Source organism: Ochotona princeps, chromosome 21, assembly GCF_030435755.1.
Source record: "Ochotona princeps isolate mOchPri1 chromosome 21, mOchPri1.hap1, whole genome shotgun sequence".
Lineage (NCBI taxonomy): Eukaryota > Metazoa > Chordata > Mammalia > Lagomorpha > Ochotonidae > Ochotona > Ochotona princeps.
In genome coordinates, this window is record NC_080852.1 from 28,566,845 (window position 1) to 28,581,607 (window position 14,763).

The window sequence follows — 14,763 nt, forward strand, 5'->3', positions numbered from 1 at the left end:
ACTCTGTTCTCCAAGTCTCCTGTAGCAGGTGTCCAGCCTCTTGAACCCTCACCTGCTGCATCCCAGGGTGCACATTGGCAGGGAGCTGGGACCCAGACCAAGGCACTCCAGTGTGGGATGTGGGTGCCCCAATATAAATCCTATTGATCCCCAGTTGACTGGGCTTGCAGATGGGAAATCGCTGGGTGTGCAGGCCAGACTGTGCCTACAGGTCATTTTTTTGCGGAAATACATGTTCCCAAGCTGAATCTGCAGTCTGTATAAACTGGCTGTGGAGTGTCTTCCCGGTGCTCTGTGCAGTAGCTGAGTATTAGTCATTGCACAGGTCCATTCACGGGTGTGTGTTCATTGCCTGCTGTGTCCCTAGTACTGTCCTGAGCGCTCAGAGCACAGCGGTGAGCAGTATAGACCAAACCCCTGCCCTTGGGGAGCTGAAGTTCCTCCTGGGGCTGCAGCCAATGGTCCGTCCATGTCAGTAAACAATTAGCCTGCCATCTGTTCCAGGGTGACGCTTCTCATGGTCAAGGCTCAGTAAAGAGGAGGAGAGAGAAGTGGGGAGTGGGGGAGGGGTGAGGAGAGGAGCTTATAGGTTTAAACAGAGAGGCACTAAGAAAGTAGGATTTGAGGGAAGAAGGAGACAGCATTGCGAGGCAGATGTCTGAAGGGAGAGAGAGGATTCCAGGAAACTGACATGTGGAAAGGTTGATAGGAGGGCCAGGGTGGCCTCAGCAGACACCAGAGGCTAGAGGGGCATAGTCAGCGAGGGAGTAGGGGCCCTGTCACACAGGGCCTCGTTAACCACTCAGAGGACATTTTGGGCACGTCTCCTGCTGTCAGGAGAGGTCTGGTGCCCATGTGGAACCTCCCCGGGGACCCGAGAGTCCTTTGAGAAGGTTGGGGTGGGGCAGGGACTGTGCCAGTTAGGTGGAAGGGCAGTCAGAACATGGACAGCTGAGAACAGAGGCTTGGCATTCACTACCTGCCCACGAGGGGCACAGGCAGTCCCCACCCCTCACTCTCTGGGCTTTCAGGTCTGCACAGCAGGGACTGTTGCCTGTGGCACTCACTGCTAGGCTCTGGGACCATGCCAGGCACAGAGAGAGTGCTTGGGAAGCACCTATTGGAGTGAATTCCACATCCAGCAACTAAGCATGGTAGTCAGGGCCACCCAGGAGCTCTCAGGGTCTCCAGCCACCTCTGAGTGACCTATGTCATTTCAGGATCAAACTGCCCCTCACCATGGAGGAGATCGCCAGCTTCGGGGAGGGTCCCCGGGAGCTGTTCGTGCGATCCAGCACCTACAGCCTCATCTCCATAACCATGGCCGAGGCAGGCCTCACCATCAGCTGGGTCTTCTCCTCTGACCCCAAGAGCATCTCCTTCAGTGTGGTCTTCCAGGAGACGGAAGACACCCCACTGGATCAGTGCAAGGTAAGCTAGGTCCGCTGGGTGCCCTATACACCTGGGCAGGGCTTCTGTAGAATGTTCTAGATTGTGTCGTGCAGGTCAGGCACAGCACCTAGGGAAGAGAAGACCCAGGGGCTCAGTAGTTCTATCTTTGAATATTCGAAGGCGACTCCCTTGCAGTGAAACTCAGGAGAGTGCAAATGACTGTGCCTGTGGTGCTGAGCAAGAATGGGCTGCCTCAGGAGGCAGGGCCTTGTCTCCTTCTGATTGCTGGCGTGGGGTGTAAAGCATTCCCTGCAGCAGAGACAGGTCTCGTGGGAGATCAGGCCCGGAATCTGGACAGCCTGGAGCTCTTCATAACCCACTCAGACTTCCAGGCATGGAACATTCACCTTGGCCGCTCATTAGGAACCACTGGACGTGCCCAGCTGGAACTTAAGAATCCCTCGTGGCTCCAGTGAGTAGCACTAGTTGATATCCATGGATGTAGATCCAGGGCCTGGGACAGAGCAGACAGGCGGGGGTGCAATATAGGGCAGAAGGTGGTCTACTCGGTCCAGTTGAGGAGGCAGGTCCGTGTGCGCTTCCCCACGGCAAAGGGACCTGGGGGACAGTGGAAGGAGGGCTGGGTGGCCAGGGGCTGGAGTTGTATTGGAACTATTCGTAAAGTGGGGCTGGCGAGGACAGTCAGGTGAACCGTGCCACAGCTAGAAGAGGATCGTGGGTTGGTCGTGCAGTTTCAGGAATCTATGTCGCCAGAATGGCAAGGGTGTTGACAAGGAGGAGCCATCGGGAGTCCTGAGGGACCGGCATCCTACAAGCCCTTGTAGTAACTACAGCTAGTCCACCAGGCACTAGGTCCTCTGGTGCCCTTGGGAGCTCACACTTGAGGCACGAGGAAGACAAGGAAAACGCAGGGTGGGAGAGCCAAGCTGGAGGCACAGGGAGGCAGGCAGCAACTTGCAGCTCTGGTCTCGTGTGCACATGTGAGGCTGGGGGTCTCTTGGGGTTACTGTCCCACCATCACCATGCTATGGGGATCCTTGGACGGTAGGGCTCTTTGTCACTCGTGTCCTCTGCAGAATCCCTCCACCCCATAGCTCCACTCCACAGCCTGTCCTAGGCAGGCCTTATGTTCTTTCTTTATACACATCTCTTCCTCCTGAGGCCTAGCTTTGGAGCCCTTCCTTCCTGAGTGATCCTAAACCCCGAACAGGCAGGCAGGCAGGCCCTGGCGAGTCCGCAGAGCCCTGACAAACTCATGTGGACTTGTACTCGGGCCTGGAGGTCTTTCCTGTCTACTTTCCAGGTGGTCCTGTCCTTCCCCACAGTGGACACCAGGTGGCAGAGCAGGACCATTACAGGTTGTCTGCCTTCTCTGCCTTCAGTCATCCGCCAGCTTGGGGACAGCTATTATAGCTGCTTTTCCAGACATATCCCTTGGTGCCTGTCCCAGGGCTTCCCCGTGTGTTCCCCTGAAGGCCAAGGCACAGAGCAGAACCCAGGCCCCGCCCTCCCTCTGGGCTCAGGGACCCGTCTTCGGCCAGAGAAGCCTGACAGTGAGCTCAGGGCCATAGCCGGAGCCTGAGGAGAAGCAGGACTGAGGGCAGGGACCTGGGAAAAATAGAGGAGCTTTGTGGAGATACGATTCATCCACTGTATAATTCCTCATTTAATATGCCCGATCCAGTGGGTTCTGGGATATTCCCAGAGATGTACAGCCATCGCCACTGACTCAGGTCATTTCATCCCTTCCCAAAGAAATGCTGGGCCTGCCATTGGCAACCACGGGCAAACCTCCTTGCCCATTTGTGACTGTGCCTGACTTGCTTGGCTTAGCACAGAGCCTCCAGGCACTGCAGCCCACTGCAGGGTGAGGAGGCCTGGACTGGCCACATCCTGTACGTCAGGGCATCACCTGCTCATTTGTGGGGTGCTGGGCGAGGCATCCTCTTACCATCCCTTAGGCTGTGTGGGCTTGGTGCCAGAGCCTTGGTTCCCTCCAGTGGACTGACTGATGCTTTGGTTCATGTAAAACAATGAGAGAATCTCGCCTTCAGCATGGTGGGAAAACAGAAGCTGTGGTGAACCATCAGAGCTTCCAGGACACAGAGTATCATTTTAATAACACACAGTGAACCACTTTGCAAATACCTGCTAGGAGGGCCTGCCCCAGTGAGCCTCCTAAGCAAGGTCGTGAGTGGGGGGATGTTTGGGCAGGCGCACAGCTGCCCTTGCTAACCACAGGCCTCCGTCATGGGCTGCAGCGTCTCCGGCAAGGCCCAGGGTTATTAGGATCTGGACAGCCCACACTACTCCAGGCTGGGAGGCCTGGAAGGCTACAGGACGTGAGTGGAACTGCCCAAGCTTACACACGGACAAGCAGCTGGCCCGGAGCTGCTCGGAACAGGTGCTCGGCGTAGGGCGTCTGGTTTCCGGCAAGCTGGCTTCGGGCCTTTCCCATTCCCTCCCCGCACAGCGTCTGTGTCCAGCCTGCACGGAAGACACCATGTGGCAGCGTCCCCATCCTGTGCCCCGGTGCTGTCCCTCGGCGATTTCTCTTTGCCCTTGGGGTTTAAGTGTGTTAGTTCATCTCCACATATTTTGTAATTTTCCAGAGATGCCTCATTGGTTTCTAATTGAATGTGCTATAATTAGAGGACATACTGTATCACTTAGACCTTTTCAAATTTGGAGGCGTTTGGTTTTGACAAATCAAACAGTTCAGGAGTGGGGTCTCCATGGGGCTTGGTGGGTGGCATGTGCTGCATGTGCCAGCTGAAGCCAGCAGAAGACACTGCCCCCATCTTCCCTCGCACCATCAGTCCCCATCCCTGTCCTGTCGGCTGCTACTGATTGTCCAAGTCCAATGTTGCCTCTTCCACAAAGTCTTCCCTGACAACCTGCCTCCCCTCCCTGCCAGCCAGAGGCTGGGGACAGCCCCCTCACTGGTTCTCCTCTCTGGTACGGTCACCCCCACCTCGTTGTCTTCTCCCTCACAGGCAGAGCCCTGGGTGGGAGTTGCCCACCCTCTGGGGAAGCTGTGGCCTTAGGCAGAGGATTAGAGGGAGTGTACAGCTGTGTTCAAGTCTGACCGTGAACAGCAGTCACATCTTGGTAACAGACTCAGGCACTTTGTACAGGTTAGAAATAGTTAATAGGGGAAAATAGAAGCTGAACTCAGCAAAGATGTAGATCAGGGCAGGCAGCGACTTCTGGTTTTATAAAAAGTAAAAGAGGTCATGGGGGCATTTCCCACCTTAGGGGCTCAGAGTTGCTAAGTCGAGGGCATAGCTTGTTGAGCTCTTACTGCGGGGTGGGATGGGGGCTGACCCTCCAGGTCCTTGCTGCTTTAAAACAAGATGAATTTAGTTCATTTTGGATCAGCTCTGCTTTCTTGTCTTCATTATTAAAGGCAGGGGCCTGTCTGTGCTAGCTAGCAGGTAGACAGCTGTCATCCTGGCCACCCAGAGACACTCCAGCCTAGCCCTGGCCAGAGCACACCATGGTCTCAGATTCAGGGTTCCTGGAGAAGGCAGAGAGGCCTGGGGAGATGAAATGGTCCCATGGTGCAGAAGTGGGCCAGGGCCTGGCTGGGAGAGGACACCTGTGGTGAGAAACCATGAGCCATCTGCACAGTGCAGCCAGAGAAAAGCGAGTCCTGCAGCATCCTGCAGTGCCTGGCTGGTCCTGGCAGGTGCACTTCCCCTCCGACAGTCCCAGCCTCTGGATGCCAGGAAGCAGCTGCTGCACCAGGTACGGGAGCACCCCGGCCCTGACTGTGGCTGAGGGAGGCTGAGAGACTGCCGTGGACCTGGGTGGAGGTCAGACCACAGCCTCCCCTGCCTCTAGTTGTCTCAACAAACTCAGGTTGCACAGGTGACCCCCCAGTCACTGTCAGCAGGTGACTGGTGCCCCAGTTCTGCTCAGCTGTGTCCTCACACGAGGTCTCCAGGCCACTCCCCAGAGTCAGGAGTCTGCCCTGATGACAGAGCTCCACAATCCACATGACACATCCTCTTCTCCACCCTCTGTGTAGGTGCTGATCCCCATGACACGCTGCAACTCCCACAAGGAGAACATCCGGGGACAGCTGAAGGTGCGTGCTCCGGGCGTCTACATGCTCATCTTCGACAACACCTTCTCCAGGTAGGATCCCGCCTGCTCCCGCATCCCATGACTCCACCACCCGCGCTGAAGCAGGTGCTGGACCCCTGAGTCCCACAGCACAGGGGGCTTAGGAAAACCCAGCGGAGGCGCTGTCAAATAGTGAACCGTGAATGAAGGAGGAAGATTGAGAGAGACCTGAGATTGCAAGGCAGGACCCCCGTCCAGGCCCCCAGTGGCCTCAGAATAGTTCTGGGTTCAGGCATGCACAATTGAAAGGCTGGGAGGAGACGGGGTCAGGAGGATGGAGTGGGGCAGGGGGTAGGACATGACAGAGGCCCCTCCACACTGACCAAGCCTCTGCCACACAAGACAAGGGTCCTGTCCCTTTTGCATCTTCTGGCTTCAGCATAGCCTCTCTCTTGTGGCTGCTTCTTGGGAGAGACATGTCTGGTCTGTGCCCAGGCACATCCTCTCCGAGCAGGGCCTGGGCCAGTGGGCACCTCCCCTATTGGGCACTTGGCTGTCAGCAGAATAGCTTGACAAGACCTGCGAGAGAAAAGCTGTACATGGGGTCTCCATCCTGGGAGAGATTAGAGGTTAGAGCTCCTCTTTTCCCCTAAGCACCCCTAGGAGAATGAGCACATACATGTCTGGTATCAGCGAGACTGCAGCCCAGGCCCGGCTGGCCCCAGGCTACCTCTGAAGCTCTACTGCGGTCCCACTGTCTGCAGGTCCCCACCCTTCCTGGCTAGCAGGACAGGTTAGCCGAAGGGAGTGGGGACAGCCGGGGGAGGGCTCTCCCTAGCCAAGCCTCTGTATGCTCAGCCAGTGTTGTTGCTGCCTCTGGGACACAAAGCCAGGTGGGTGCCCTGGCACCACTGCAGGTGCCTGTGGCCATGATGCTCTGACCTGGACCCCTGGAGTTCATCTCCAGGGACCCTCTGAGACATTCACAGCCTAAGTGGCAAAACTAGCGTCAACACCAAGTTATACTGAAGCCCACACCAGCTTGCAGATCACACTTGCTCCTGGGCCTCGTCCAGCTGCTGCTCTGTACAGGGCCAGCTCTCAGCTGCTGCGCCCCAGCCATGTGGGTCAGGAAGAGCAGAGAGGGGATCACAGGGAACCAAGGGCGTTTCTGTACCCAGGCCCCAGGAGCTCTGTGCTGGTGGTCCTGGCCCCGGTCCTGCACAGAGAGAGCAGAGAGCACCTGCTGCATGACAGGAAAGGGGCCCAGGGCCCCCACCCCGCTGCTCTCGGATGTACTGTGTTCTGCCCTGGGGCTGCAGCACCCACACCTAGCAGAGCCATGCCAGGGCCCACAGACGCCCCCACAACACCTGCCACCCCTGGGGCTTTCAGCCCTCATGGTAACGCCCTCTCCTTCCACTTCTGCTTCCTCAGGTTTGTCTCCAAAAAAGTCTTCTATCACTTGACAGTTGACCGGCCTGTGATCTACGATGGGAGTGACTTCCCATAGCTGGCCCCAGGCGCTCGAATTGCCTCACTTCCTGCACAGGAAACACGGCTCACTCTCCCCCAGAACATATAACACTAGAAGGGGAGGGACAGCTTGAGCAGCCCTAGAGGGGCCTGGGCTGTGCTTTGTCCCTGGCCCTGCTATCCAGGTCCTGCCTTCCTTGGTCCTCCTCACCCTACCTGCTTCCCTAGCACCCCACCTCCCCACTGCCTGCTGCTCAGCCGGCACCTGACCTTTGGAGAGCAGCGGGCCCAGGCTCCCCCTTCTCCTGGATGAGAAGCCAGTAATCTTCCTGCCCTCCGTGCACCTTTCCTTCTCCACCACAGAGAGCTCACCTGCTGTGGCCTGTCCATCTCTTGGCCCCACAGAGGCCAGCTGCCTTCCCTGCTGCCAGGCACTGGGTGCTCCCACCAAGGCGCAGAGCCCCAAAGCCAAGGCAGAAAGCACTGTGCACTGGGCAGGTGGCATGAGGCCTGAGTGCTGGGCTCCACTGCCACTCCAGGCAGCCGGTGACTCCCTCCAGGGCCTCACTCTTTAGACTGTAATCCCAGGCCAGGGTTTGAGGGTTTGGGGATGGCTCAGACCAGCACCAGCACAGACCCCAGGCCCACTGGCCTTCAATAGCCACAGCCTCCTGACCAGCAAGGTAGAGCCCCCACAAGCCCATGAATGGGAGACAGTCGCTGAGCCTGTGTCCCAGCAGAACAGTGAAGGGACACCCTCTAAGAACTCAGCTTCACTTGCAGTGGCAGGCAGCCCCAGGGACCCAGGCATGTGCTCCTGCTCGAGGCCCTGACCGGACTGTGCCCAGCAAGACAGAAGATGACCCTGGGGCCTATGAGGGTTCAGCGCTGGATTGAACACTTCCGCCCCTGGCTGGGAGTAAATCAGAAGTTGCCTTGTCCACCACCATGAGAAGGAAAACAATGGAAGAGAAACCTGAGCCATCTAGAATCAGCTCTGGAGTAAGCACTCCAGCACCCCCTGAGAACCAGGGCCAAACCAGCAACCCTCTGCTGGCACCATCTGCAAGAAGAACCAGCTTGCTCCGGTGACTAACATGTCTGAGGCCTGGCATGGACCTGGGCAAGCCAAGACCCATGGTGAAGCTCACCCCAGCTCATTACAGCAGGGGACCACTCACAGCCCAGTCCCAGCTCCAGGAGACGCCACTTAGAGTCACCAGCCCTGTGCGAGAAGGGGCCCTCGTTGCCTTGAGGGGCCTGTTTGCCCAGCGCCCTGACGGGTACTGCCCCACCCCCTTGGGCTCATTAACATATTTATTTCTCATGCTGGATTGATATGTGTGTGTCCATTAGTTTGCCATTCAGGTTCAAGTTTGCAGTGCACTTTGTAGCTGGAGAAAACATGCTGGCCTATTTAATGGTGACTTTCTGAAAAGCATTATTATAATTTTAAACAGGTTCCCAACTTTAACTGCAGTTTGGGGACTGAGACATTTTTAAAAACAAAACAAAAACTGCAAATGGCACTTGAAGAAGCACTGTTGAAGGTGGCAGCCGGCAGCTGGCCGGTCACACTCAGAATCACAAGTGGCTTTGGGTGGCTCTCTGAACGCCATTCCCCTGCTAGCGTCCCCGTTCCAGCTGCCTCGCTTCCTGTACCTGGAGCTGTCTGTCAGCTGCCACCAGAGGCACAGCAGCCAAGGAAGTGCATCTGGGGTCAGGTTGGCAGGAACCAGGATAGGCAGAGGTGTATGCAAACGGAAACCTGGAAACCCCACAGGCTCTGCAAAGCAGAAATAAAAGCTACGCTGGATAACTCAGAATCGGAGACCAGAGTGTTTCCAAGGTTCCCCTAAGGACGCAGAGCCATTGCTGACCCAAAAGAAACAAAATCCCTTTGGGGGAGGAGGGTTCCCTACCTTTGGTGACATAGTTATATATCCATTTCTGCAATGTTACAGGTGTTCTGCCTCGGTCCTCCTGCATGTGGGAAATCTTTAGGCCCGGAGACCATCCTCAGCTCCAAGGTGCTGGGAGCGAAAGCAGGGGCAGGCCCCTCATGGTGCTGAGAACCTAGGCTGGTTGGGGCACAGCCCCACCGAGCCAGCCCTGCGTGCTGCAGGGACTCGCGTGCCACTCTGCAGAACCTTGGACAGGTTTCTCTCATCCCACCCTAATTCTTCCCAGGACCCAAGAAAATCGTTCCCTTCCCTCTTAAGCACTTTTGTAAAATCATAGAGTATATTGTGACATTTTGGAATGAGCTTCCTTAGATTCTCATGACACGTGTTACCCAGGGAAGCCCTTCCTCACAGGTGGCACCAGGCCTCCCCTGGGAGGCTCCGCCTTCTCGTTGCACTTTCCCTGAGTGAAGCTCTGTTCTCGCGGCCTTAGGAGACGTGGGTGCAGGGACCCCAGTCCATCCTCCCCTGCCAAAGAACTGCCCAGAAACACATTGCTTACCTTGTATCCCGTGGTGTCTGCCACACTTTTTGGACCTGTTTTTTAACCCCGGGATTTAAATAAACACTATGACATTGAACATAGCCTTGTCCTGCTTTGCTTCAAAGAGGATGAATCTTAAGGTAAATGACAAAGTACCCAAACTGACAGTGACTTTTCACAGGGACTTGAGCCAGCAGGTGCTCGGAAGCTGCCGGGTAGCCGGGCATCTGGATTCTGCCTGCCAATCCAACCACTGTGCCAGGTGAGCATCCACTTTCAGTCACGCGTCCCCAGTAGCACAGTTCTCACAGGGCACTTGGAGCACAGCACAGACTTCTAGTTTACTGCAATTATGGGTTGCAGAGAAAAGCCGTGAACGGCTCACTGCTGCTGCTGCCAGGGACCAGACCCCAGGGGCACGACCCCAGCCACTCTTGTACCAGCTGTCAGCATGGAGCTCAGGCTTGGGTCCCCCACATCCAGGATGGCCAGTGTCCCAGGCTTCATGGCACCTCCACCAACATCTGCTCTTTTTCCCAACCCCCAATCCTCCCCTAGCCAGGATTTTCTCCAGCACCCCCTTCCCTATTTTTAAGATATATTTTATTAAGGCATGGGTACAGAGACAGGAGAAATGGAAAAAGCTTGAATCCACTGGTTCACTCCCCCAAATGGCCACAATGGTCAGGGCTAAAGCCAGGAACGTGGCACTCCAGATCTCCCATGCGGGTGGAAAATACCTGAGCATTCAGCCATTGTCTGCTGCTTTCCCAGTACATTAGCATGGAACTGGGTCAGAAGTGGAGCAGCTGGGACTTAAATCTGCCCATATGGGATGCTGATGCCACCAGGAGCAGCGTCTCCATCTGTTAGGTTGCAGCACGCCCTCTCATGGCACCCACAGTCAGTTCCTTGGAGGAAGTCAAATCTGTAACGTCTGAGAGCACAAAGCCAGGTCTCCTGCATCTCCTCTCCCAGCCCCCAGATAGCAGCGGACTCAGGACACATGGCGTTGATGAAGGCACTGGCCAGTCACCTGCATTGCCTTGGGTCAGCTGTAAGGTCACCAGCAAACGCTTTGACCAACCCAACCCTGCCAGGGAGCCGAACTCGCTGTGGCTGAGCTGGGAATAAATAGCCTGAGACACACAGGTGTGAGTGCTGCTCCAGGCTGGGGGCTGGAATAAAGCAACTGAAGCACACACAGGTGTTCAAGGTCAGCTTGCCCATCCCCCAGACCTGTCCTGCTACCCCGCTGAGCATCAGAGCAGCTGCCCCAGCAGCCTCGAGCCCCACACTCCGTCCTGGGGCCTCGTGGCCCAGCTGGGTGTCTGCAGGCTCCATGACCTACAGGGGCCCTGCTCTGGCAGCCGCATCCACCCGGGCGTCCGGTGCGGGGGAACAGGGACTCCCCAGGTGACTCAGAAGGGAATTGGCTACAAGGTCAGCCCTTTCGGTTTGAAGGTGCGTGGGAAAAAATCTCCTCTCGCTGCCTACACACATCTGAGAAGTCAAAGACACAGTGAAACCGGGCCACCTCGGTGGGGCAAACGGACTGTTGCTTAAGGCAGCAGCTGAAGCCAAAGCCAGCAGTCAACACAGCAGGGGCGGGGGACACAGCAGGCTAGAGGTGAGAGAGAGGTCAGCCCTTGACTTTCCCCACTGCGGTGGAGTTATCACCAGCCTCCTGCCTTTGATGTGTGTCCCCTCCTCCCGCCCCTGTGCCCCCAGCGCCACCCGTGTGGCTTCCTCACACCTTGCAGCCCATCCACGTGGAGCTCCTCTGGGAGGTGGCAACCCCACCTGAAGCCAAGAACAAATGAACTCTTCTTGGCTCAAAAGTGAGCCACACCTGAGACGCTTGGCGATGCAAGAGGCCTGGAGGTTCCTCCAATCCTCCAAGACACCATGACTGATTGATGGGTCAATAGCAGTGGGACCTCCCCAGCCTCCTGGCCCCCCAGGTGGACTCTGGCCAAGCCCCAAGAGGAGGAAGAAGAGAAGGAGGCAGCCATTCTGGGACAGCGCAACATCCATGCAGGTCAGTGTTGGCGGCCCGGGATAGGAGGCAGGGGTCAGGACAACAAGGGAGCTGTGGCAGGGAGGCCTGCACAGGAGGCCGCATAGCACCAAGGCATGGAGGGCCAAGTTTAATGCCAGCAGGAGTCAAGCCCAGCGCGTCATCTGGCACAGCCCACGTGTTCACATCCGACTCCTCCAGGCCACTGCCTGCACAGGAACCAAAGGCAAGGCCTGCGGGTGTGGGTGGCTAACCCAGGTCACCCCAGCACTGAGGCTGACAGAACAACAGCCCCCTCATCCCCCAGAGGCCTTTGCACAGAGGCGGGAAGGGTCCACAGTGGAGCCCAGGGCCTCTTCCCTTGCAGCTAGCCCCCCACTCCCAACAGGCTGCAGGGGAGGGGAGGTTCCCAAGGCCACAAGAGCACACTGTGGGGCTGACCTGTGGTGGGGTCCCAAGGAGAACAGAAATAGGCCATGCTCAGGCCCCAGTGTCTCTGGTTGGCTGGGAATGGGGGATTGGGAGGAGGGTGGTGTGATGTTCAAAGGCACTGGGAAATGCTGTCCTGGATCACCAGGTCGGCTCATTCTCAAGACGTCGGCTGAGGTAGTGCAGGAGGTCTGTGGGTCGCGCCGAGGGGGCCCTGGGTGGGCAGCGCTGGGTGTAGATTACGGCCAATGTGGGCAAAGCTTGCAGGAAGTCGGAGAAAGCCAGCCCGTCGATCTGTGTCCGGGTTGAAATGCGCCGCTGGCTTTTGCTTTTCCGAATGGAGCATGGCCCTTCCTTGTATTACTGAAGTGACCAATGCGCCATCCTCCTATGCAGTGCTGTGACTGTCACCCGCAGAAGTGACAGATTATTTCCATGACATGTGACAGTTGATGCTCCCTGTTGCTCAGAGATAAAAGTGTTTGTTGAATCTGATTGATTTTAATGTAAAGCTCCAACTAAATAGGCGGTGTAGGATTGCCTCAGGCTTTTTTTTTCTTTAGTACTTGAGAAATTCATTTCCATCTAAGGGGATTCCTTTGTGTGTGTGTGTGTGTCTTTTTTAAAGATTTTCTTTATTTTTATTGGAAAGTCAGATTTACAGAGAGAAGGAGATAGATCTTTCATCTGCTGGTTCACTCCCCTAGTGGCTGCAATGGCCAGAGCTGAGCCAATCTGAAGCCAGGTGCCAGGAACTTCTTCCAGGTCTCCCATGCAGGAGCAGGGTCCCAAGGCTTTGGGCCATCCTCGACTGCTTTCCCAGGCCACAAGCAGGAAGCTGAATGGGAAGTGGAACAGCCAGAATATGAACTGGTACCCTATGGGATCCTGGCACAGGCAACGTGAGGATTTTAGCCACTAGGCTACCGTGCCATGCCCTGTATGTGTTTTGAAGGGACTACCGGCTTATTCAGAATGTCGAAAGGAGTGTATGAGATTAAAAAAAGTTATAAGTACAGATTCTGTGAGATTTGGGTTCTGACAGATCTTCACTGATAAAAACAGAATAATTAGCTCATTACTATACTGATGTTTTATTAGTAACTGAAAGTGGACATTAGCCCATAGGCTAGCACTTAGAGGTCCGGGTCCTACACTGGGTAACTGGGTACAGTTCCCAGCTCCTGCTGCAGGCTCAGGCTTCCTGCAGTGCAGACCCTGGGAGGTAGTGATGATGACTCAAGTCCACGAGCTCCTATCACTCATGTGGGAGATCTAGTCTCAGTGGCTGACTCCTGGTTTTGGCCTGGCTCAGCCCTGGTCATTGGAAGCATTTGGGGAGTGCTCAGTAGATAGAAATGCTCTCTCTCTCTCTCTCAAATAAGCAGATACAATTTGAAAGAACAACCACGGTAGCAGATAGGGTCTGATACGAAGTTGCTCAGTGTGACCCATGCACAAACCAACTGTGTGACGGTGACCGCCCACGTGGAGATGTCCCCAGCAGGGATTCTCTGACCTGCTCTCATTTCCTGGTGATATAAAAAATCTGATGGTTAGAACAACAGCAACTCCTCGTGGTCCTCAGGCCCTGCCTGCCGTGCGTGATCGTCCATATTAAAGGTTGTATTGGTCATTTATTGTCGGTGTGGTATTGCATGTATTTTGCCTTATTTTAAGTGCAACAGCCTCAAAGCCAGTGTGCAAAATCACTAATCATTTATTCAGTGTGCTAATACGCAGGCCGGTGGCGGCAGTTCTAGACTCACCCACGTGTCTGCCCGAGGTCAGTCAGGTGTCCTCTGAGCTGTCTGGTGGAGGGTTGATGGACTGTTGGCTATCCTTGGCTGGGTTCACTCCTGCATCAGTGATCAGTTGGTTGGTTGGCTCAATGGAGTCTGGTGAGCCTAGAACAGTCATGCCTAGGGCACTTGGCTCTGCCCCACCTGGTCTCCCAGACCCCCAGCAGGGTAGATCAGGCTTGTTCAGGTTGCGTTTCTGAGATCGAAGTGCAGGTGCACTGTCTTGGGCTGTGTGGTATTGCTTCCACCATGGTCTGTTGGTCCAGATAAGCCACTAGCAAGCCCAGCTTCAGGTATGGGCCAAAGGACTCCTCTGGTGGGGAGGAGCCGCAAGAGGTCGCTTTGTGAACGTGCAGGCTCAGTGAGGGGTGGAAGATTGAGGCCATTTCTTGGTTTTGGGGTGTTTTTTTTTTTCTGCGATCTCTCTACGGGACAAGTCCGAGTCCCTCTTACGTGTCTGTCTGCCTCCTCCTCCAAAGAAACTCCTGCTGCCTTTGCCAATGCACTCCCATGTATGTACAGGCCCGTGTGTGACATCCTCCATGGCCATACTTTCTAAGCAGCGTAAGAAATGCTGGGAGAACATGTGTTCAAGGGGGAACAAGTTGAAGGAGTGTGTGACTGTGCAGATAGACCACAGGGGGACGCTGGTCATGCATGGGCTGTGTTTTTGGATGAAGATTCTAGAAACACTGTGGCTGCTTATAGAAACTGGGCCCAGGTTGCCAGGAGAGGATACTGTTCATTTTCCTTTATTTCCTTCTATAGCACTTGAACCGTTTTTATTTTTTTTCAATTATAGCCGCTTTAATGATTAAATTTGAAAACTTGATTTCTAAAAGAAAATTCACATCCGTTTATGGGCATCTCAATTTCCTAGTACGGAACCAAATGTCCAACTTTCCTACAAGTTCAAGTCATAACAGCTTAGCAAAATATTTATGTATTTTTCAGTGGAACATAATAAGCTTTCATTTTTGTGGGATACAGTGTTATAATGTATACCTACCGTGTTTAGTGATAAAGTCAGGATAATTAGTATATCCATCACCTAAAATATTTGTCATTCTTGCGTGGTGTGTGGTGTGGTGTGGCGTGGTGTGG

The 14,763-nt window shown here is 55.2% G+C and overlaps 1 protein-coding gene across 4 annotated transcripts in view; it reads left to right on the forward strand.

Annotated features, from left to right (window-relative positions):
- FYCO1 (FYVE and coiled-coil domain autophagy adaptor 1) overlaps nt 1–7,351 on the forward strand; it is a 54,741-nt gene extending 47,390 nt beyond the window's left edge. For all 4 annotated transcript variants that reach the window (XM_058678789.1, XM_058678786.1, XM_058678788.1 and 1 more), the window contains 3 exons: nt 1,221–1,431; nt 5,447–5,556; nt 6,922–7,351. In XM_058678789.1, coding sequence (XP_058534772.1) covers nt 1,221–1,431; nt 5,447–5,556; nt 6,922–6,997 — 397 coding nt within the window. In that variant the 3' untranslated portion in view covers nt 6,998–7,351. The remainder of the gene's footprint in view (nt 1–1,220; nt 1,432–5,446; nt 5,557–6,921) is intronic.
- The last annotated feature ends 7,412 nt before the right edge of the window (nt 7,352–14,763 follow it).